Raw genomic sequence first — 24,019 nt, 5'->3', positions numbered from 1 at the left:
GCCCTCGCCTGGCTTGGTGCGAGTGAGCAGTTGCGTGGGCCTGGAGGGGCTGGGGGAGGCCTTGGGATGGGCCTGGGGGCCGAAGCAGGCCCAGGTCAGGGCTCAGCTCTGCCCCAGTTCAGTCCCGACAAAACCGGGTCTCCTTTGCCTTTGGGACTTTGGTGTGGTGTACACAAGGTTCATTGCCACAACAGCGAGCCCGTGGCACCCAAACACAGCTTTCCTCTCCAGCACTTCACTTCCCCAAAAGTTAGAATCTGACCTTTGGATTGGACTTTCCTGAAGTTTCCTGTTTGGTTTTGCATTTGTGTTTATATTTACATGTCGTTTGAAGCTGGCATTTCCCTTCTCCTTTTCTGGGCATGACTAACCTACCCCCAGGCTTGAAGGGGGTTGAATTTGGCTGAATCAAAATGCAACTGATTCTTAAATCAGGTCTTCCAATCCCAGCTGGTTTCCTGGTAGTCTCTGTCCTGGGACTTGCAACCCTCTTTTGCAGCCCTGCTGGGAAGGGCCCTGGGCAGGTCACAGGAACCTAGAATACCAGCGTGGAGGAATCCTTCAAGATAGAGACCACCTAGGAAGGCTCTTATTTGAGATGGGGAAACTGATGTGCCAAGAGGACAAGAAATAGTCCAAGCTCCCACCGCTGGGTAGGGGGAGAACTCTGGCATTTCTGCCCAGATGTTCTAACCCCTGGTCCTATTCTCTTTCCTTCTAAAGTCCAGCTGCCTGTCTTCCCCATGTCACTTCTCTGAACCTCAGTTATTTTAAGCTCAAAATGGGTTTGCTCATCCCTCCTTGCTTACCTCTCTGGGTTGTTAAAGTTTTTTGTTTTTAATTGTGCAACACTGTAGAAATATGAGAGAACCTTAAGAAGACAGGTCATCATCCTGTCGACCACCTTTTTCCTGTCCTGGACCCTTTACATCCATCATCTAATTGATGGTTACAATGACACAAGTGAAAATGGGCCCAGGGAGGGTGAGGCAGCTGCCTTGTGTCCCATAGTGGGTCTGTCTGACTCTAAGGCCTGTCCATTCCTCCATGCCGTCTCCATGCTAGGTACCAAGGACATTAAGATGCTGTTCTCTTTTACTGGCTGGATGGGGAGATGTGGCCTATCTTAGGGAGATAAGTAGGAACCCGAGGAATCTGTCTTGAGTGCCCAGAGAAAGGTATAGTCACTACCATAAGAGGCCAATAAGTGGGGCAGGGAGAGAGCAGTGAGGATTGGTACAATCAGGGAGAGCTTCCTGGAGGAAGTGACACTTCTAGATGGGTATTGAAGGAGGGAAGAAGTTTATTTTTTTTCAAGATTTTACTTATTTATTTTTAGAGTGATGGGAAGGGAGGGAGAACGAGAGTGAGAGAAAATCGGTGTGTGAGAGATACATCAACTGGTTGCTTCTTGCATACCCCCAACAGGGAACCTGACCTGCAACCAAGGCATGTACCCTGGCTGGGAATCGAACCAGCGACCCTTTGGTTCTCTGGCTGCTCAATCCACTGAGCCACACCAGCCAGGGCAGGAAGAACTTTATTAAGTGAAGAACTTCTTGAGAATAGTGGGGGGAAAGCATATTCAGGAACCAAGTAAGCCATTTGGACCAGTGCTGAGACCAGTGTCATGGTCTCATGCATCTCACACTGGACCAGTGTCATGCATCTCACACTGGTAGTCAACTTCTGTCTCCTAGTGGGTCTCGAGTGAAGCAGTCCCACCATAAGCAGGAGGTCTTCCAAGGCTTGTGTTTTATATATATATATATATATATATACACACACACACACACACACACACACACACACATATATCTATATATATAGAGAGAGAGATTTGATGAAGCTTTAATTATACAAAAGATAATAATTTTTCGTTAAAAAATTTACAAACATAGCTGAAAAGTCTAAAGTCACCTCTGACTATGTCTCACAATCCCTCTACTCTCCCCAGAGGCACGTGCTGGGGAGGTGTGCGCGCACCCCAGTGTGTGCACGTGCCCCAGTGTGTGCCCTCGGAGAGGAATACACTACCCAGGGGGGAGTGGTAGTGGGGAGGACTGTTTGCCTGCATTGGAATCATGTCTTACAATCCACAGGTTTAAATTTTACTGGAGTGGAATCCATCTTTTCCTTTGTGACTTTTGCTTTTTTTGAATCTTGTTTAGAAAGGACTTTATTCTTAATTCTTCATAGTCTTGTGAATTTTACATTCTGCTTGGTCTGTATTTGTTTTACAAGAAAATAATAGAAATTTGTAGTTGTAGAGATGGTGTGTACAAAACCTAGAACCCCTCTCAAGCTGGTTTACGTGGTGGGGAGATTTGTTTTAAGGAACCAGAGGTGCTGCAGGGGCTGAGGAGTTGTCAGCAACAGGAGACCTCACCAGGGCCTCACTGGAGGCTGGAAACTCCCCAGGGCCTCCGTGGAGGCTGGGAAGTCGGTCAGAAACAAAGGTGGCTGCCTCATCATTCTCTCTGTCTCTTGCCTCTGTATCTTTCTGCACTATCTGAGCGGTGCTTTTAGTCACTTGTCATCACACAGACCCCCAAAGGTATAACACTGTCTTCTGGGGAAGACAGGCACCTTCAGCCCCCACATTCATGCGACCACACTGGTCCAGCCCCTAAAGGGAATCCAGCTAGTCTGCTGTGCCATATCCAAGTTCTTGGCAGAGAGGCTAATGGCCTGGGCCAGTTCTGGATTGCTTCCAGAAGCCGGGTCCCCACCCTGGTTTCATCCACAGAGGCCATGGAGGAGTAGATGCAGGCAGGGTAAACATGGCATAGAGATCTACACACTGTGGAGAGGTGGGAGGGGTGCACTTCTCAGAGAAGAGGGGCGGGGCCTAGAAGGGTCCCCCCATGTGTCCACCACAGTTCCACTTCGTCTGGCACAATCTAGGATCCGGGGAGAGGCACTGCACTCATCCTGATTGTGCCTACCTAGTTATCCAGGTGTAGATGAACCCCAGTTTGGAAAGCTCAGGTGTAAGATGATTTAAAACATGGATTGGAGAGCTCAGTGGATACAGCACAACTTGGAGGGCCCTGAATGCTAATTAGGCATTTGGGCTTTTTGCTGGGCGGTAGGGACCTGTGGACCCGATCATGTTGGAATGGCTAAGGCCAGTCCTGCTGAGAGACACAGCAGCCAGCATACAGTCTGGGGAGTGTTTCATGCCAGGCCCTGTTTCAGGCACTGGGTAACACATAGCTCATTAAAAGAGATGCTCCATTGAGCTTACTGTCATCTGGAGAAGACAGGTAGTAAACAAGTAAACAAACAAGTCAGTAATTGCACGTTATGATAAGTGGCAGGAAGGCTTGTCCTCCTGGCCAAGGCCTCCCTTGAGGTTTGGTCCTGTGTCCACATCCCTTTGCATGCTAGAGATGCAGAAAGAACCTCACCCCAGGCAATCTCACCCACGCTTACGGCTCCAGTCCTCTCCCGCCTTTAGATGACTCACTCGTTTGGACCTCCAGCCCAGACCCTCACGTCCAGCTGCTCCTTTGGCTATTTCCCTGAGACGTCTCAACCTGTCCAAAACCACACTCTTGACTAAGTGCACCCAGGCCTTCCAGCGTCCCCTCCTCGTGGAGTTCTATCTCCCTCTATTCTGTTACACAATCCAGAAGCCTGGCACCCCACATGCACGTTTCACCGCGGAGGGTCATCAGTTTCGCATTCTTAGCATGGCTGCGGTCTACCCATTTCCCTGCGCTCTGCCCTGGTCCGAGCCACCGCCGCCTCTCCCCTGCAGAACTGCGTGGCCTCCTGACGTGGCTCTCCACTTTTCCTCCAGCTCAGTCCTCCCTGAAAGCTCTGTATCTCTCTCCTTTGCAGCACACATCATAGGTAAAATTTACATTTGTTTGTATCATTCCTCTCTTAAAAGTCTGATTTTTTACTTAGTTAGTTGACTTCCGGGAGAATAGAATGGATCTCACCATGGCACCATAGTAGGTGCTCAGGACACATTGGCTGAATAAAAAGTAAATAAAAGAAGAAAACCGTAAAGGAGCATTCATAGAGAATAATGTTGCGAGAGTGCTGCAGAGGGAGGGCCCAGCGTAAGCAAAGGCCCCGAGGCAGTGAGGAGCCCACAGTGTTGGTTGGTGACACTGGAAACGGTCCAGAGGAGCAGATGCGCAGTGATGGGCAAAGGGAAGGGCGGCGCCAGGTGAGTCTGGGAATCTAAGTAGGGGCTGGATTATGTTCGACCTTCGAAGCCCTGATGGCGGGTTTGGACTTTATTTATTTGGCAGGCAAGCAGTAGGACCCACATTATATTTCAGAAAGACACACAGCTGCTGTGTAAAGACCAGATTGGAGGGGGCAGGAGAGGACCCGAGGAGGCTGTTGTACTTGTTCATGGAAGAGACGATGGTGGTGTGGACAGGGCCATGGCTGGGGGAGAGAGGTGGACAGGTTCTATAAGTATTTTATAGGTACAGTTGACCCTTGAACAACACGAGTTTGAACAGTGTGCATGGACTTTTACATGGATATTTTTCTGTAAATACTGTAAATGTATTTTTTCTTCCTTATGATTTTTCTTAGTAACATTTTCTCTGGCTTCGCTGATTACAAGAATATAGTATGTAGTATATGCAATACATAAAATATGTGTGAGTTGACTGTTTATGTTATCAGTTTATGTTTATCAGTATACGTTTATGTCAAGAATTCTGATTGTACATCTTACAGGCCTGTGAGACATCCAAGCAGGGATGTCGAGAAGGCGTTTGGATATACGAGTGTGGGGATCAAAGGAGTGGGTTGCAAATACACATTTGAGAGTTGTCAGCATTGAGATACTGGGTTTCAAGCTCGCATCTGTGTAAGAGTCACCTGGCATCATTCCCAGAGAGTCCGATTCACTAGCTGTATCTTACTTGGGCTTCTTATTGCAAGTAACAGAGACCATCCTGAGCTGATTTAAACAGAAAAGGAGTTTATTGAAAGGGAATATTCAGCAGTTCACACAAGTTCTGGGAAGCCAGAGACTGGGGTGAAGCATCAGGCAGGATCTCAGCCAAAATCACCCCACTGAGCCAGTTTGGCGAGGACACTGCTACTACATACTAAATGTCACAGCTTGCACCACCACCGTGTCCTGGAGACTGGGCACCTTCAGTGCTGTTGCCCCCAGCATAAGAATGGATGTTCGACTCTCTCTGCTCCTGATTCAAAGTTTCCAGTGAGTGCCTCTAATTGGCCAAGCCTAGCTCAGACACCTGTACCCTGGCTGCAAGGGAGGCTGAAAAAGCAAGAATTTGGCCTTACCAGCTTTTATAGGAGGCAAACTCTGCCAAGACTTGTGCAGCAGGTAATTTCCCAGACTAACCAAAAGAAAAAAAAAAAAAGAAAAGAAAGAAAAGAAGCCAAATATCCTTAGCAGGTTTGCCAGCATGCAGGAGGGTACCTGGGAATCTTCATTTTAGCAAGAATACCATACCCTGGCTGGTGTGGCTCAGTGGATTGAGCGCCAGCCTGTGAACCAGAGGGTCACCAGTTCAATTCCCAGTCAGGACACGTGCCTGGGTTGCCAGCCAGTTCCCCAGTAGGGGGCACACAAGAGGCAACCACACATTGATGTTTCTCTCCCTCTCTTTCTCCCTCCCTTCCCCTTTCTAAAAAAGTAAGTAAGTAAATAAATAAATAAAAAGGAATACCAGGAGATTGCTCATGCAGGCCGTCCATTGCATTAGCTGGTGTTTAAGGCCGTGGGAATGGATGAGATCACCCAGGGAGAGGGATGAAGAGGGCCCGGCACGAGCTCCGGGGAGCTGCAGTGTTGAGAGATTAGGATGGGAGGAGGAGTTAATGCAGGAGGCTGAGAAGGGGCTGCCAGGGAGGAGGGAGGGAAATCGAGAGAGCACAGCACCTCGGAAGCCGGGAGAGGAGTGTTTCGATGAGGGAGCTCTGTCACATGCTGCCTTCGTGTCCAGAAATAAAGTAAGAAAAGGGCAGACCCCCTGGCTTTGACAACACAGAAGTCACCGATGCCCTTAAGAACCAGCTTAGTGCTATTTTTCCCCTCCACACCAGCCTGGACTGATCGCAGGAGAGGGCAGATGAGAAGTTCTCCCCCACATAGGGGAGCGGAGACCTGGACCCAGAGAATTTTCCAGGAGGGACTTAGTATCCAGCTCCTCGGAGCCCAGCCTCCTCCCAGACCAGCAGGCTCTGCGCAAGGGCAGAGGGTCTTCCCGGAGTCCTCAGCCTTGAGTCCAGCCTCCCAGAGTCTCCTCCCCTCCCCAAATTTCAGTCTCCCGTGCTTCATTTCTTTGCTCGTGTTCAGCTCTTTCTGGCCAGTGAGGTGATATAGGCAAATTTGGGAACTTTAGGTCAGAGCGGAAGGAAAATGCTTTCCCTCAAACGTAATTTGGTGGTACAGGCATGCCTGGGAGATACTCAGGGTTTGCCTCCAGACAACCACAGTGGAGCGAGTCTGGCAATAAAGTGAATTATAATCCTTCTGCTGGTGGAGGGTCTTGCCTTTAATGTGTAGAGAATGCAACATCTGCGAAGCACAGTAAAGAGAAGCGCAATGAAACCACGTGCGCTGGGTTAGTCCTTACCCAGAGCTAGGTGTTCCCTGTGTTGGGCCCAGGGCTTGGGCCCGGAGCTCAGGAGTTGGGGAGGCCCATGAAGGCACAGTGGGTTCCCCGTGACTCTGGGGCAAGGCTCTGGGCCCTGTGTGTCTGGGGAACATTGTGATTGGGCCTCAGAGTGAAGGCATGGAAGGCCGAGCTGGGAATAGCTGCTAAACGTTCTCTAACTCAGCTGGGGTTTGACCTTGACCACGTTTTAAGAACTTCAGGCTCCACCCAGACCTACTGAATCGAAATCTCTGAGGTGTGAGTCCTGGACAAGGGAGCATTTCGGTAGTTCCCCAGTGACTCCAAGGAGCAGTCGGGGTAAAAATAGTTGTGGCGAGCTACTGCGGGCCCACTCAAGGTCAGTAATTCAATTCTATTTATTGAGCACCCCTGCATACACAGTTGGGATGGCAGGTTCTCAGAGCATGGTTCTGGGAGCATGGGGATGGCAGGTTCTGAGAGCCGGAAATGGCAGGTGATAAGCATTTCCCAAATATTGATTCATATAATCCCCTTTTTCGTCTGGGAAGAAGGACTCAAGTCCATGAAAAACTGATTGTCAGCCCACAGCCTATGGACCCGTGGCTGCGGTCTGGGCAGTACAGTGACTGAAATCACGCAGACCTGGGTTTCAGTTCCTGCCGATCGTGTGACCTCGAGCAAATGACTCAGCCTTTCTGAATCTCAGTTTCCCCAGCTGCAAATCAGGAGTGATAATACCAATCTTATGGGGTTTTTTGAGGGGGTTATATGTGAAATGCCTAGCATATACCTGGCACATAACAGATACTTAATAATTTTTTAAAAATTCCCTTTCACCACAAACACAAGCAGACCGGCATGTGGGATGGTTGAAGAGAGCGGGAAGCACACAGAGCGCATGCCGGCGACGGGGGTGAGGTCATTACCACAAGTGAGCACCACAATTGTCCAGGCAGGTCTGGCGCCGGAGCAGCAGGAGGACTCTCGTGAACCTCGGGGGTGTCTGGGAACGAGGAACCGAACCTAGTTCTGGACAAGCCAGGTTCTTCCCTCCGCTCTGCCCTGCCTCTCTCCGACCCATTCATTTCTCCACCAGCCATTTGAGAGCCTACGCGGTTCTCAGTCCTGGCTGGACATGGTAATTCCCTGGGATGCTTTTAGGTAGACTCTCAGAAACGGAGGTGAAATTCGCTATTTCAACTGTTTTAAAGATACAGCTCAGGGGTTTTTATTCACTGTGTCGTGCAGTCGTCACACCAATTCCAGAACATTTCCATCAGCCCCAAAAGGGAAACTGTGTCTGGTAGCAGTCATCCCCGCCTCCCCCAGCCTTTGGCAGCTTCGTGCGTCTGCGGGTTTGCATGTTCCGGACGTGTCAGGTCAGTGGGACCCTGCCCTGCGGCGGAGCCTTCTGTGTCTGGCTGCCCTCAGTCAGCGTGACGTTCTCAAGGTTCTTCCATGTCATCTGGGTTGCCTTAAAAGCAATAAAAGTAGGGATGGCAAACACCAGGCAGTGTTACAAGCATTTTCCATTTATTGATTCGTACAATCTCCGTAAGGAAACAAGGGCACAGAGAGATAAAATAACACAGCAAACAGGGCTGCTGAGTAATATACAGGATGCCCATGCAAAATTTGGGGCATGCTTATACTGAAAACTTCCTCATTGATCATTTGAAATGCAACCATAGCTGTATGTCCTGTATTCATTTTTGCTAAATCTGGCAACTCCACCAGCAGTAAGTGGCAGAACCAGGGTTTGGACTTGGGCAGTCCCAAGCACTTGGGGGTCCTTCTCCTCACTCCACTGGTGACGCCTGGCTCTCCCTCCCTCTCCCCACAGACTTCAGTTTAATGGGTCTGACATGAGACTCTGGCACCCTTGCTTTTTTAAGTGTTCCAGGTGGTGCCACTAGGCAGCCCGGGGGGTGTGACTCGGGGCCCGGGAACACAGAGACGTCTGCCGGGCAGGACAGCTACCATGCAGCCGCCCTGTATGCCCAGCACTGGGTCAGGTGCTTCAATGCTCGCTCGCATCCAGTCTGGTAAGACAGGTGCTCTTATTGCCCACTTGACAGATGGGAAGAAAAGAGGCTTGGAGAAACTAAGTCACTTGCCCCAGGTCATACAACTAAGAATTGGAACCAGAATTTGGACCTCATGACAGCGTGACGTAAAAGCTAGAGTCCTTAACTCCTGCTGTCTTTTCCGTGTCCCATAGGGCCTTGCTAATATCCATTCATTCATTTACTCATTCATTCATTCATTCCACAAACATTTGTTGCTGCTCTTGTGTCGGTCCTTATGCTGGATGCTGTGGATGCAAAAGCAAATGAGCCCTGCCCTTCTGGGGTTTTCAAAACTCGGACATGTTGGGTAAATAAGGGCCATGAGTGCCCTGGTTAAAGTGGGCGCGGTGGGGAGGGCATATAGGTGAGAGAGGTGGGTTCTGGAGGGGTCAGTTCTGTGTGGTAGATATGGGCGTGACCTTCAGGCTGAGTCAGGAAAGATGAAGTGTTTACTAGGCAGAATGGTGAGGCCTCTCCAGGCAGCGGGAGCAGTGGGAATAAAGATCTGGCAAATTGAGGAAATTACAAAAAGTTGGACGGGGGCTGGGGTTTAAGGAATTAGTGATAGTTATCAAGTCCAAGTGGGGGCAGGGAGGGATTCGTCCAGGCCTGCAAGGTGGCCCAGAGGATGGGAAGGCAGGGGACCCTTTGCCGCTCTGTCCAGGAGGGCAGGCTGGGCTCTCCCCAGAGCTGGGGGGAATTCAGGGCTTGGGGCCAGGCCAGGGTCAGGCCGGGATCTTCGGCTGTCTGTCTTCAGAGTTCTTGCTCTCTTAGCTCATCCCTGCTGAGCAGTCTCTCGAGGAAAGTCCCGGCCAGGAAACTTGGGGTTTGCAGAGGCCTCAGCATGTGGTAAGGGTGAGGCTCCCTTCCTGTGACCCCGCTTCTCACCGCCCTGCAAGCGGCGGCTGGTAGGGCTGAGCTGGCGAGGCCGGACAGGTTCCCCGGCTGGGGAGAGGTCTGTGCGGGCCCCACCGAGGGGTGCACGGCCAGTCACGGGCTCCAGCAGTGCAGGAAGGAAAAGAGTGAGAGGCCGAGGGATCCTGAAATAACAAATGTCAGAGCTGGCAGGAGCCTTCCACGTCACCGCCTAACCTCTTCAGTCCATGGGGATGAGGAGTCGGGCCAGGGAGGGAGGGAGACTTAGCAAATGTCACACCAGAGGCTGGGGCTGGCCCCGGGTCCTGGCTCCCAGGCCTGCAGTATAGCCACTACAGGGCCTGCCCCTCCCACATGGGTGTGCAAAGGGCAGCTGGGAAGAGCCCTGCTCGCCTCTGACACCTCCCAACTGGCCCAGCGTGGACTCTCAGGTGCTGGGGCTGGGGGCTTCTCCAGATGAAAACCGTTTGGAGACTTTTGCTCCTGCTGGTGGCTGAGGTTGGAGCAGCCTTGCAGGTACGATTACCCTTGACTTTGAGTCCCAGAGCCTTGACCTCAAAGGGTGTTTAGAGTTCATGTCCATCAGCTCTAAATTGTACAGATGGAGAAACCGAGGCACAGGAGAAAGGAACTTGCTCAGAGGGGCTGATGGCAGGCGCAGGTCTAAAATTCAGCACCCACCTTCCCTCATAGTGTGTCCGCATTGCCTCTCAATGCCCAGCATCCACCGTTGGACACAATGTGACCTAATTCAATCTTCACGGTAATCCCTACAGAGATAACGGGGGCTCAGCCAGGGGGCATTTACCTCGCGGTTTGCTCTAGCGTGGTAGTGAGAGAGGGCTCTGGAGGCAGAGGGCTCTGTGCTTCCTAGCGCCACCCCATGACCTTGAGCCAGTTGCCTAACCTGCCCCAGCCTCTGTAAAAGGAGGAGGATAATAACTACCTCCCAGGGAAGCTGGGAGGAATAAACCAGGTGCCTGCCCCAAAGCCAGCAGTCAGTGAGTGGGAGGAGGTCGGGTTCCTGTTAGTAAGTGGACTCATCCTCAGAGCTCGGGATCGAGTCCTTCCTGTTGGGTGATAAGCTCTGGGCCAGACTGGGCTGTGCTCCCCATCACCCTGTCGTGCCTAGGAGACAAGGCGCAGCCCCTTTCTCCCACCTGGACGAGAGTCTGCCCCTAAGTCCTAGGGTTGACCTTTCTACCACCAGCATTTATCAAGTCATTCCTCTCCTACTGAGAACCCTCCAGGAGCGCCCCCGTCACTTATGGGATAACAGGTAGAGGTTTGGACTAAAAGCACAGACTCCGGAGTGCAACACGCTGGGCCTGAGCCCAGGTTCCACCCCTTGCTAGTTGTGTGAGCCTGGGCAAATGCCGTGACCTCCCTGGGCCTGGTTCCTCATCTGCGAAGGCTCCCGGGGATGTTGACAGGATTACATGCAATAAGATGAAGTATGCCATGTATTTAGAATGAGCCTGGCATGTCGTAGGGATGATATAGAAACATCTGTGCAGCTTTCTTTGTCAGCATGGTCTCCCAGCGGGTCAGTCCAAGCCCTGCTGAGCCTCGCTCCTCACCACGTCCCCTCCAGTCCGGGTAAGCGCCTGCTCCAGTAAGTCCTGGCCGGTCCCCAAATGTGCCCTGCACTCCTACCAGGGACTCAGCAGCGGCGCCTCTCCTCTCTGAGTCATCTTCCCCGTCCTACTTTGCTTCTTCGGTGTCTTTTTTTTCAAGGCTCTGGTGTAGCATCACTCCATCCTAGGGTGGGGTGGGCGTTCCTCGTCTGCACCCCCGCACAGGTTTCTCTGCTGCTCCGGGCTCGCCAAGGCCTCTTCAGCCCTTAGCGAGTGTATCCTTGTCTCCTTGTGAGCACCTTCAGGGCAGCGCCCGAGCCTGGCATCTCCCTCTCCCAGCCTCTGCGAGTGCATCCAGACACTCAGCGTGTTTGAATGAGCTCCTACTATGTGCCAGTGACTCTGTCAGAGACGTTACCCCAGCCGCTCCCCCTCCGCCCCACTGGGTGGAGAGGAGCAGGTTTGCAGATTTGGGATCCTGGAGTAGATGCTATTAAGGGAGTGGAGCTGCGCTGGGACTGCCCTGGAAGCAAATATTTCTCAGTCCCACCCTTTCTCCTCCTTGCTGGCCACCCAGGAAGGGCCCTGTGGGGCTCCCTGCCTTGCTCTGGATCTGGTGGTTGGGCAGGTGGATGAGAAAAAGCAGACTCAGAGCGTGACGTGAACAGGACAGCTCACGTCTGCCCAGGCTGCAAGTGTCCGAGTGTCCGTTCTGTCTTCGGGCAGTTTGATTGGCAGTGGGAGGGGGCTGGAGCCGCAGCGGCTGGCACTCCCATTTGGCAGGCACAGAGTCACTTAGAGAGGCAGGGGCTTGCTCAGCGTCTCACAGCCGGTAAGGAATTGAGTCTGGAATTGAACCCAGGTCTCCTCACTCTACATCCTGCACTCTCCCTACAGTGTGTCCTCTTTGTAAATATTTAGGCCACGGCACTTGGCGGTCACCTCTAGCCAGCAGGTCAGCTAAACCCTTTCCGACTCCCCCGCAAGGACCCTCCCGCCTGGCTCTTGCCCTCCACCGGTCCTGGCCAAGCCCCCAGGCTGACTTCTCCAGACCCACTGTTTCCCACCCGCCCCTCTGTTGAAAGCCGTGCCCAGACAGCTGCCCATTGAAAGGGGCCAGATCAACGTGCTAAGGTGTCAAGGATGAGTTTCAGGTAACTTAGTGCCTTGGTTCCCAACTTTCCTGAGTATAAGAGGCTCTTTATTAACTTGGTATTGTAGAAAATTTTAAACATACACAAAAGTAGATTCACACAACTTCAACGGTTAATATTTTGTCAATTTTATCTTTTCATCTACTAGCCCTCTTTTTTTTCTGATAATGGAAAATTCGGAGTATTCAGAACAGAATGAACGGAATGATGAACCGCTCCCCCATTCACCTGTAACTCCATCTGCCCTCTCCACATCCCCACCTACTTCCCTGACTCTCATTTCAGAACGAATTCCAAACATCATAACACTTAAACATTTCAATATGTATCTGTAAACAGTGAAGGCTTTTTTGTTTACATAACTACAATACTATTATTGTACCCTAACATGTTAACAGTAATTCCTAAATCATCAATTATCCTCTCTTCAGATTTTCAGTTGTTTCATAATCATCCTAACTTTCTTTCTTTCTCTCTCTCTTTCTTTCCTTCCTTCTTTCTTTCTAGAGAGAGGGGAAGGGTGGGGAAAAAGACAGAGAGAGAAACATGTACGAGAGAAACATCAGTCGGTTGCCTCTCACACACCCCCAACTAGGGATGTGGACCACAACTCAGGGGTGTGCCTGACTAGGAATCGAACCAGCGACCCTTTGGTTCACAGGCTGGCACTCAGTCCTGCCAAGCCACACCAACCAGGGCTGTTTTCTTTGCATTTTATATATTATTCTATTAAATGTTTTAAGTCTAACTTTTAGTTTTCTCATTAAAATATCGTGTTTTAATTTTCACATTTAGCATGCATATATAACAATCTTTTGTGGACATTGGAGTCAAAGATCAAAGGAGCTGGGATCCGGCCACCTCATGGGAGGACCCCATTTCAATGTCAGGGTTTCATTAACTTTTCCTCAGTGGTTGTACTTTTAGAATTGATTGATCAAAAATGGAAAAGGACAAAAAGCTACCATGAATTCAAGAGTGCTTTTACAAATGTTTGGGTCTTATTGATCATAACATCTGCATACACATTTGGTCATACGGACTTGGGAGACTTTTTTTTTTATTGACCTATAGTGCTCATGGTAAGTGCAGCTTCTCAGGGCCCTGGTGGTAGCTGCATGGACCTCCAGGGCCTGGGGCCCACAGACTGGAAATGAGCAGTTATAAGCAGTTTGGGTCCCGTGTCCTTCCCCACCCCTTTTTGTTTGTATGATTGACTAATGGTGCCACCAGTGTGGTACCTATGCCTAATAATAGTCCAAAGGAGTGAATGTCTAATGGTGGAATTTAATCTACGGCTCCCAGGGCCTCAGCTTTAGCAACTCTGCCCCCTTGGCAGAGTCTCCATGGTAACCACAGCTGGCTCTGAGAGATCACAGGAATGAAGAATGAGTCCTATTGATGAATCCTGACCCAGGAGGAGGCCCATGCGGTAGGCCAGTCCAAGCAGGCCAGCTGGGCATGGACCTAGTGATGCCATCTGTGGTGCTTTTGGCTGCAGAGAAGAGAAACCAGAGAGCCAGGCACGGGTGTGTGTGTGTGTGTGTGAGAGAGAGAGAGAGAGAGAGAGAGAGATTTGGGTGGGGTGGGGCAGTGCCACCAGCTGGAATTCGGGCTTTGTCTGGGACAGGACAGGCAAGGCTACCTGAAGGCCTCCAATTGGTTTTCCAAGTTCAGACATGTCCCCGGTGCTTGGTGTTCTACCTGCCTTTCTCCAGGGCCTGCACAGGCTCCTGCAGGGAGCCACTGACTCGGCTTGGAGAGAAATCTAAGTGATCATCCATAGTAACTCCAAATCCAGTGCCTGCATCACTGACTAGGATCTGAATTCCTTAAATACTTCAAGCAACAGGAAGCTCCCTCCCTCCAGGGATCCTTGATTCTTCCTTAGGAGTTTCTTCCTCAGGAACTTCTTCCTCTGGTTGAGCTGAACTCTGATTTTAGCTCCCTAACTTCCAACTCGTGGTCCTGGGAATGCCCGCCAAGGCCCCTCTGAACAAATCTGTTTCTCTTCAGCAGGAAAGCCCTTGGAGCGTTGGTAGCTGGGGCCCCACCACTGTGGTCAGCCTTGCTTTCTTTGGGTGGGTCTCCTGTCCCTCTCTCTCCCCGCCTCCTCCCTCCCCGAAGTTTGAGAAGATGGTGAGGGGATACGGCAGAGGTGGTGGAGTTGGGGTTCAGAGTCAGATCTGGTCCTAGGATCAAAGAAGCCGTGTCCCCTCACCTTTGTGGGGCAGCTTATTGGTATGGAAAGAACACTGGCCCTGGATTGGCTGGACCTCAGTTTAAATGATGACTCTGCCATTCTTCAGCATTCTCTGGCCTGGACACACCTGGACATGTTCCTTCTCCTGACAGCTACAGGTCTAAAGTGTAAAGCGTGGCTGGGAGGGTGACAAGTAACGTACCTGGCACACAGCCAGCACGTGTGACATCTTTCTCTGTGGCTGCCCGGGGCAGAGGTTTCACTTGGCCCCTCTGCACCTGTGGGTCCCACATCTTGCTGAGCAGGATCCTCTGGGGGCAGGGTATCTTTAATTAGCTCAAGGAAACTTGAAAATTTCCTAAGCCAAGCTAAATTTAGTTTTGAAATAGATAACATTTTTAGCTTTCAAATAATACTGTTACACACGTTCTACCTATGTGAACTCATTTAATCTCCCTAACAACCCTATGTAATAGGAACTATTATCATCCTCATTTTATGAATGGGGAAACTGAGGCACAGAGTGGTCAGAGCAAGTACCTAACAGAGCAGATATATAAAGCCATGTAGTTTGGGGCCAGCCCCATCCTTTTAGCCTTGATGAATCACTGCACTTCAGAAGGGTAGAATTAGGTCAGTGATTCCCAAACTTTAGTGTGCATCAGAATCACCCAGAGGGCTTGTTCAGACACAAATGGAGCCCTGGCCGGTGTGGCTCAGTTGGTTGGAGCGTCACCCCATATACCAAAAAGTTGGGTGTTCAATTCCCAGTCAGGGCACATATCTAGGTTGCAGTTTCAATTCCCAGTTGGGGTGCATATGGCAGGCAACCAAGAGATGGGGTTTTTTTCCTCTCTCTCAAATCAATAAACACATGTAAAAAATTTTAATATTTTATTTATTTATTTTTAGAGAGAGGGGAAGGGAGGGGGAAAGACAGGGAGAGAAACAGCAATGCGAGAGAGATGTGTCACTTGGTTGCCTCTCACACATCCCCAACCAGGGACCTGGCCCACAACCCAGGTTTGTGGGACGACGCCCAACTGACAGAGCCACACCAGTCGGGGCCATATTTAAAAATTTCTTTAAACCCACAAATTGACGAGCCCCATCCCAGATTTTCTGATCCAACCAGAGATTTTGCATTTCTGACATGTTCCCAGGTGATGGACATGCTGCTGGTCCAGGGACCCCACTCTGAGAAAGACTGACTATCGGGGATTAAACAGAGCCACCTACTTCCAGACCTGGCTTCTCCCCTGGCCTGTCCGGGCTCAGGCTCGGGAAACAAGGGTCGACCTCACACAGGGGCAGAGCACAAACCACAGTAGGGACCGGACTCATTTTTTCCGAAAGCCTCAAGCCTTGGCTAGATATGTGCCCTGACTGGGAATTTGAGTAACTCTGTGAGTTAAGTGGAAAATGGATTCCAACCCCTGCCCCCAAATTACATGATTTTTCTCCCATTTGAAAGAAGAGGAGGTTTGGAGAAGCGGCTGGGCTGGTGTCTCCCAGGGAGAGTGTTTGGGGGAGCCTGGGGCTAGCATCTCAGCCTGTGACTCATCACTGCTGGACACCCCTGTGCCTTTCCCCAGACACCCATCCCCAGGCTGTGATCAGAATTTCCTCCTTAAAACTATAGTTCTGCCCTGGCTGGTGAGCTCAGTGGATTGAGTGCTGGTCTGTGAACCAAAGGGTCGTAGGTTCAATTCCCAGTCAGGGCACATGCCTGGGTGGCAGGCTGGGTCCCCGGTAGGGAGTGCGTGAGAGGCAACCACACATTGATTTCTCTCCTTCTCTTTCTCCTTCCCTTCCCCTCTCTAAAAATAAATAAATACAATCTTTTAAAAAATGAAATAAATTTAAAAAAAGAAAAATAGAAGCCTAAGGAAAAACTATAGTTCTTCAGCTTAAATCTTTGCCCATTGTGTCATAGAGGGTAGGTATTATCATTTATACCCTGGTGTGAATGATTTCCAGATATTTTCTTGAGAAGAGGGTGATGAGCATTCTCCCGTCTTGTGCCCCCTTCAGGCACTCGTATGTTTATATGTCTGCGAGCCTCTTGAAGGAAGGGGCCGTGCTTGGCTGAAAGAGGCACCCATAGATGCTTGTTGGAGTGAATGAATGAATGAATGAATGAACAAACAAAGGAACAAACAAGCGAAGTATGTTCATTTCCCTATCCATTCTTCCCAGAGCAAGCGTCCCTCCTGTAGCAATCCCACCATTACACCCAGTGCTGCCCGCCTCACAATGCGGTCCGTCTCTTAGTTTCTTTTCTTCCGGCCCCGTCCTGGGGTTGAGCATCATCATAGCGCCGGGGAAGCCTTCCCCGCTCTTCCTAAGCAGACGTGGCTCTGCTTCCCCTGGGCTCCCAGGCACCTTGTCCATCTGACGTCGTGCCCTGGTCACGTTGCTTTACAAGTATCTGTTTACTTGGCTCCTTCTCACCTTAGATGGAGATGTGCTGAGAGCTGAGATTGTGTCTTTTACACAGGGTTTGGATGCACAGCAGGCACTCAGTAACTGAATGAATGAGTGAATGAGTGAATAGCTGTGTGAACCTTGATTGTTAAGAGCAATAGGGACAGGAACAGGATCTTTCTGGGAGGCTATTTCCCATATATGTCTGACAAGGCCATCAAGGGACAGTGTGTGCGTGATTAGGGTGACTAACCTGTCTATACCGTTTACAGCCAGGTTCAGCTCCAAGCGACAGGATACTCGATATAACAGGAGCTGACAAGTTACCACCAGGGCAGCTCCTTCCGTCTGCCCTTCTGCGGGAACGTGCATCTCGTGCTTCTTTCTACACTCCTGCTTTACTCCTTTTTCATGCACGTGGTGGGCAAGACGTCCCAGCCTGAGCACTTCCAATCAGTCAGCTCGCTTTCCAGAGCCCAGTTCCAAATCCCTTGGAGACAGAATCTGATTGGCCCACCGTGGGGCAGGTGTCCACCCTGGCCCAGTGACCTCTGACTAGAACAAACAAGGCGGCAAAGGGTCACCTCCAGAGGGGAGGAAGGCAGTTTCCAGAGAAGGGGCCTCATGAGCTAGGAAAATCCCCAAAAGGCATCTAGAGAATGGACTTAGAACTCCCAGGCCCGTGCCCCAGGGCTCTGCCGACTATTATTCATTTAGGTAAACAATTTTGAGCACTTTCTGTAGGCTAGGCACACGGATCGACCTTCTAGGGAGCTTTCTAAATCTCTCTGGAATTCGTTCATATCTTTTTTGTTCATATTGGCTTTAGGAGTGAAGTCACAGCTCCTTAAGTTAATCACCTCCTAGCTTTTCCTTTTCAGGTTTCAAGGTGGGGATCAAGGGCTCTGGCGGCCACGGCTTTGGGAGCTAAGGAGATGTCCATGTCCCCTCCTCCTGTCTTTGTCTCTCTAGGAAGAAGTGTCTTAGTTCTTTAGCTGCTTCAATTATGGCCCCTCTCCCCAGTCTCCCTAAGTCCTTGACTTCCTTCCTTCAGCCCTGTTCGGAACCGATGGGCTTCCCCGGGTTCCAAGCGTGAAAGTGTCTCAAGTTCATACTCAAGGCGGGAAATATTAGGTTTCTCATCTACGTAGGAAAAGCATTCAGAATTGGATGGACCTTTTTACCATCGGCAGCAGCTGCTGATAAGGATCACAGGTACTATTCAAGGAGGACACACTCTGCTTAGCACCACGTAAACCCTTTCTGTGTGTCATTGAATAAAACCAATCTTCACAACGAGCCTGAGAGGGAGGCACTATTTTCCCTCCTTTCCAGATAGCTGATCAGGAAGCACGGAGAGAATCAGCAGCTTGCCCAAGGTCACGCAGCGTCTGGGCAGTGGAGCTGGGCTTCAAAACCAGACCAGATCCCACCCCCCCCCCCACCTCCAGAGGCTTCCCACACGCCCGAGGCTCTGAGATCGCTCTCCTCAGCCCCTGAGTTCTGCCCTGCGCACGTCCTCTGTGAGCATTGTTTAGAATCTTCGGAGATACCATTCCAATGTGTTTGCTAACTCTTGTCACGGTGTAGTAACTCTTTGGAGAGGAGACTCTGATCCCATTTTAGTCACTGGACAAAACAGGTGGGGCTGGGGTCAGGGTGGGGCCGTGGGTGGAGCACTGTCCCGGGCCACCCCCGGGAGCCCAGCTATGCAGCCTGCCCACCGTGCAACTGGGCACGGCCCTCCCCGCTCCTGGCCTCACATTCCTCATCTGTGGGTCTGTGGGCCCTTTGCAGCCCTTGCATTCCAACTCAGCTATGTACTGCATAAGGGTTTCACGAGATTGGCAGCTTCCACACCCCAGCGGAGGAGGGGTGGTTTCCATACGGGGTGAACCCACTGGACACCTGTGAGGCCTGCCTCTTGCCATCACAACTGGCCCTCCCTGGTCTGCCGTTTGTGCTGCCACCCCTGCACTTTGAGGCTGCCCAATGTCATCCACCAGTCCTTTCCCGTGGGGTGCTGAGTGTGTGCCCTCTGCCCTCTCCCATCTCACCGCCCGCCTGTGGTATCCTGCGTCTGCCCCCTCGTCCTCATACAGCTGCTTATTGAGCCTGGGATTGGGAGAACAAGATTGCCCCTGTCTATGTTTTTGAGAATGTAGCGATGTCCATGTTCTCTCCCTGGTCTTTGCTAAGCATTTTGTACGTATTCATAAAGTCATTCATTCCCTCAGCAACTCCTTGAGTCCACAGTTTTGCAGACAGGGCATCCAAGGCTCGGAGAAGTTAACAGGTGTGTCTAAGTTGACATAATGGTTAGCGCCACAGCCGAGACCCAAGCCAGGTCTGGCATATCCCGTGACGCCCATACATCAGAATCACTATGCTTACTCCGCCTGCACTGCACCTGGGGACAAGTCTGTGGTCCTCCTGGAGTGGTGTGACTGGTCTGTGGGTTCCTTTGGGTCTGTTTATGTTTGGTGGAGGGTGCAAGGGGACCCTATGGAGGGAATTCTATTTTTTTTCCTTTTTTTTGTTTTTGTTTTTGTTTTTGTTTTTTTAAAGAGAGAGAGAGAAACATCAATGTGCAGTTGCTGGGGGCCATGGCCTGCAACTCAGGCATGCGCCCTGACTGGGAATCGAACCTGCGATGCTTTGGTTTGCAGCCCACGCTCAATCCACTGAGCTACGCCAGCCAGGGCGGAATTCTATTTTTGTGTTTGGAGGGTGGGATTGTGGAGTCAGGCACCCCTCCCAGCTGGGCATCCCTGAACTTCTGTCCACGTTTGCTTCCAGATCCTGGAAGGAGACCAGGCCATCCTGCAGAGGATAAAGAAGGCTGTGCGGGCCATCCACAGCTCTGGCCTCGGTGAGTCAGCCGGCCTGATGCCCAGCCTGGCCAGGTCGCCCCTTCCCCAGCCCCAGACTGGAGCTAACTCTGAGCTCCCTTCCCTCTCTCCACAGGCCACGTGGAGAACGAGGAGCAGTACCGAGAGGCCGTGGAATCCTTAGGCAATAGCCACCTGTCCCAAAACAGTCACGAGCTGTCTACCGGCTTCCTGAACTTGGCCGTGTTCACCCGTGAGGTGGCTGCACTCTTTAAGAACCTGGTGAGGACCCTGGTCCTTTCTTAGCCAGCCTCTAGCCCAGGCTCGGGGCAAATCCAGTGGGCTTAAGAACCTGGATAGGAAAGAGTCGGTTTCCACTCTTCTCCTAAGTTATCACTGACCTCTAGTGTCCCTTGACCTCTGACCCATGACCTCAGGTCCCTTTGTAGTTCCAACCTACCTTTGCATTCTTCCTCTGTGACTCCTCACCCCTGTCTTCTCTGTCTTCCTTCCTTCCTTCCTTCCTTCCTTCCTTCCTTCCTTCCTTCCTTCCTCTCTATCCTCTTCTTTGTCTTCTGTGGTGACTATCCAGGAGCGGAGGGGTCTCAGCAGCGGGGAAGAGCCCCACACGAGGGAGGGCTCCCTGGAGGGGGTTGGGGAGAAGAGAGCACAGACTCTGGGGTTCCTGTTTTTATGCCACCACCTCACCTCCACCTTCTTTGTCCTCTGCGTTCCCGACCGCATCTGCTTGGTCCTCAAAGCCTAGAACCTGCCTTGTCTCAACAAGCCTCTCATCTCTGCACAGCGCCCAGTGGCCTCAGGCCCCTTCCTGAAACGGCCTCCTCCCCCGTCCACGAGTCCCTGCCTGGAGGCCGCCTGAGATAGAAGCTCTTCCCGTGTGCAGGCCTGGTCCCAGGACCTTACGTATTAACTAGCTGAATCCTGGAGCACAGCTTGGTGGGGTTGGTTTTACTATTGCCCCCACTTCACAGGCTTGGAACCTGGGACTTGAGGTTAAGCAGCTTCCCTGAGGTCAGACAGCTGGATCTAAACCCAAGTTGCCTGGCCCCAGCGTCCGAGCACAAGCCTGGTGGTACCCCTTCCTAGGAAAGCCCCTCTCCTTCCAGGATTCCTGGGACTGGCTCTCAGCTCTGGTGGCTCGAGTCCCACCAGTGCCCTCCAGGGCCGGCAGGGTCCCACCATCTCCAAGAAGCGGTTTGCTCCGTGGTTAAGTCCCCGGACCTTGGACTTAGACTGGGGCCTCTAATCCCCACTCTGCTGCTCTCTGGGTGTGTGACCCTGGGTGAGCCGCTCAGCCTGCCTGATCCCCAGGTCTCTGTCTGTGACACTGGGATAGGAAGGGGACCCGCCTCACAGAGTTGCAACGAAGACCACACAAGCTGAGTGTCCACTCCAGAGGGAATGCCAGTGAGCGCTGGCCAGCATTGCCGTCTGTCGTTACACCTCTGAGGGGCAGCGCCTCGCACACCGGCCTGCACACACAGGCCTCACAGTGTTTGAGTTCAGCTGAGTCAGTGACCTCCTTTGTGTCTACCTCTCTGTCCCTGTGTCACTCAAGCTGGTGTTTGCCGGGCACTGCAGGGCTGGCAGCACAGGGAAGAGTCAGCCTCTGCCTCGGAGAGCCGCAGTCTAGCGGGAGAGACAGGAAGTGAGGTGTAGGCGATACCACGCAACACCAGCAGCATGGCACAGACTCAGAAAAGGGGAGCTCAGCGTAGGCCACGAGCGTCGTGGTCAGGAAGGCTTCCTGGAGGAGGGGAGACCTGGGCTGTGCCCTGAAAGGTGGGCTGAAATATCAGACAGGCCATCTGAGGTTGCCAAATGACAGAAACTCGACCCAAACTAGGTTAATTTTTAAAAGGGGAATTCGTTGGCCCCTATGATGGAAAGTTCAGGAGTGCAGCTGGCTTTAGGCTCCTTGTTTCTCTTAGTTCCTCTGTCTCTGCTCAGTGAGCAAGATGGCCCAGCAGGCCCAGTTCATGTCTTACCTGGAGAAAGGCACGGTCTTTCTCCCAGGACTGGGGCAGCAAAGTCCCTGAAAGGATCTGATTGGCTGGCTTGGGTCACATGCCTGTTCTTGATCCGACCACGATGGCCCAAAGCTGGGGTACTCTCTGGTCAGTTCTGATTCCTGTATTCACCCCACGTGAGCACAGGGAAAGGGTTCCCCACATTCAAGGGGAGACAAGGAACTAGCCAGACAAAAGCCACACGTGGGCATGACAGGGGGACCTCAGAGTCAGAGAGGGGCAGGAAGGTGCTCCTGGCGGAAGAACAGAGATGGGGCTGCCCATGGGCGTTCCCGGGGCAGTGAGCTGCCGAGGCTGGTCAGCCAGGGTAACAGCTCTCACAGGAGGCCAACCCTGCCATCCCCTTCTCCCCCCACCTTCTCCCCTTTCTCTCCCCGGCTTCCCTGACCCCCAGCGGTGTCCTTTGCCTCCTGCTGCTTCCCTGCACTCGAGCCCCTCGGGGCTGGACAGACGGTCACCCAAGGTGGGCCATGGGGGTGTCTGCCTTTTCCAGGTTCAGAACTTGAACAACATCGTCTCCTTCCCGCTGGACAGTCTGTTGAAGGGGCAACTGAGGGACGGGCGGCAGGTGAGTTTGAGTGTGGGAATGGGGGCTGGAGTGGGAGATGCCCAGAGGCTGTGGGGTGGAGCGAGCCAGGCGTGGGCAGGGCACCTTAGGGGAGGCCAAGTGAGGCTGTCACCGGGGAAGTAGTGACCCCGGATTACTGACACTCAGAAGGACAGGAGGACCTGGCTCTGGGGTGAGCCTAGGATGGCTGACCTACTGCCTGCCAGGGCCCGATGTGACGTAGCTCATGGAAGTCCTCAGCCCTGTGGAGTGGGGTCTGTAGGTGCTGCCATCCCCAGCTGGGGAAATGGAGGCCCGGGGCGTTTGGCCACCTGCTTGGGGTTGACGCCGTCGGTGCGAGGAGGAGCCAGCGTGGGGTCCGGACTCGCGACTCCCGTGCTTGGCTGCTCTCTCTGCAGCTGGCAGCTCCTGGCGTGAGGCGGGGAGGAGCTCAGAGAAGGCGACAATAATCTGCCTGGAAAGGCCGCCCCAGAAGGCCCAGGGGAGGAGCGGTCCTCCCCCCAGAGGCTTCCCTCCTGACCCGAGGCTAGCCACCAGATTGGGAGCCACCCAAACCAGATGGGCAGCTTTTTCACCCGCTGACTGGGGCGCCCGGAAGTGAGGGCTGCTCTGCGGGTGTGAGCGCCCAGGCCCAGGCAAACTAGGCCAGGGATCAGCCAGGTCACCCTGGCTTGCTGTGTGGCCCTGGGCAGATTTCTTAACCTCTCTGCGCTTATGTTCTTCACACCGTACCCTTCTTATTGAGAGGATGGTCTGGGACCAGGGAGGAGAAAATGGAGGGATAAAGCTGGAGGAAGGGGCTCTGAACTTCATCTCCCCCCCCCACCATCCTCATCCTCATGGTAATCTCCATCTTCTGAGGAAGCAAATTCAGGGTGGACCCCCCAAATCTCTCCACATCCTGGGCCTGGGCCCACCAAACCCAGCTGATTCTTGGCAACTGTGGGAAGAAATCAGGCGCAGGGTTCCCCTAAAGGCAGCAAAGTGTACTGTTGATTCCACACCCCAAGGGCCCCTTTGGGCAAATTTTTGTTCTTTTTAAAACCGCAGGATTCCAAAAAACAGCTGGAGAAGGCGTGGAAGGACTTCGAAGCCAAAATGTAAGTGGTTGCAGCCGGGGTGGTTTGCCCGGGAGAGTGGCGCTTACGCTGCAGCAGGAGGCTGGGTTTGGGGAGAGCCTGAGCGCTGCCAGGACGTGACGCCCAAAAGCGCGTGACATCTTGCTCTCCCGGGGCGGGGTTTGTCGTGGTGGCGGTGGTTTATGACCAGGCCTAACAGGAATCTGGGGGCTGGACCACAAGACCGCCAAAGGGGAGCTCTGGAGAAGTGACCTCAGAATGCTGCTAGAAGAGACCCATGTGCTGGGTGGCATCAGATGTGGCAGAGACAAGAGCCACCCTTTACTGAATGCCTCTCCATGCTAGTCATTTAACCCTCACAATTGCCCAGCCCTGTGAGGGAGATATCAGTGTCCCCATTAACAGAGAAGGAACTGGAGGCTCAGAGAGGTTAAGTCACTTTCCCAAGGCCACACAGCTAGGCAGAGGCAGAGCTCGGTTTCGTGTTCCTTGATCCTCTGTCTGCAGCACGAGGTATTGTCTATAAACATTTAGTTGGACACGGAGGAGGAAAGGGAGTTGATGTCATACCCTGGCCTCTTATGGGCACCA

The 24,019-nt window shown here is 52.3% G+C and overlaps 1 protein-coding gene across 1 annotated transcript in view; it reads left to right on the top strand.

Annotated features, from left to right (window-relative positions):
- ASAP3 (ArfGAP with SH3 domain, ankyrin repeat and PH domain 3) overlaps positions 1-24,019 on the top strand; it is a 43,990-nt gene that overhangs the window by 2,040 nt on the left and 17,931 nt on the right. Inside the window, 4 exon segments of the mRNA XM_045859800.1 lie at positions 19,699-19,771; positions 19,867-20,012; positions 22,275-22,349; positions 23,400-23,449. Of these exon segments, the coding sequence (XP_045715756.1) occupies positions 19,699-19,771; positions 19,867-20,012; positions 22,275-22,349; positions 23,400-23,449 (344 nt within the window).

The sequence above is a fragment of the Phyllostomus hastatus genome, unplaced genomic scaffold (assembly GCF_019186645.2).
Source record: "Phyllostomus hastatus isolate PE091 unplaced genomic scaffold, TTU_PhHast_1.1 phas_scaffold_182, whole genome shotgun sequence".
In the NCBI taxonomy this organism is placed as follows: domain Eukaryota; kingdom Metazoa; phylum Chordata; class Mammalia; order Chiroptera; family Phyllostomidae; genus Phyllostomus; species Phyllostomus hastatus.
Note: the sequence above shows the minus strand (reverse complement) of the source record. Positions and strands in the feature narration are given on the sequence as shown.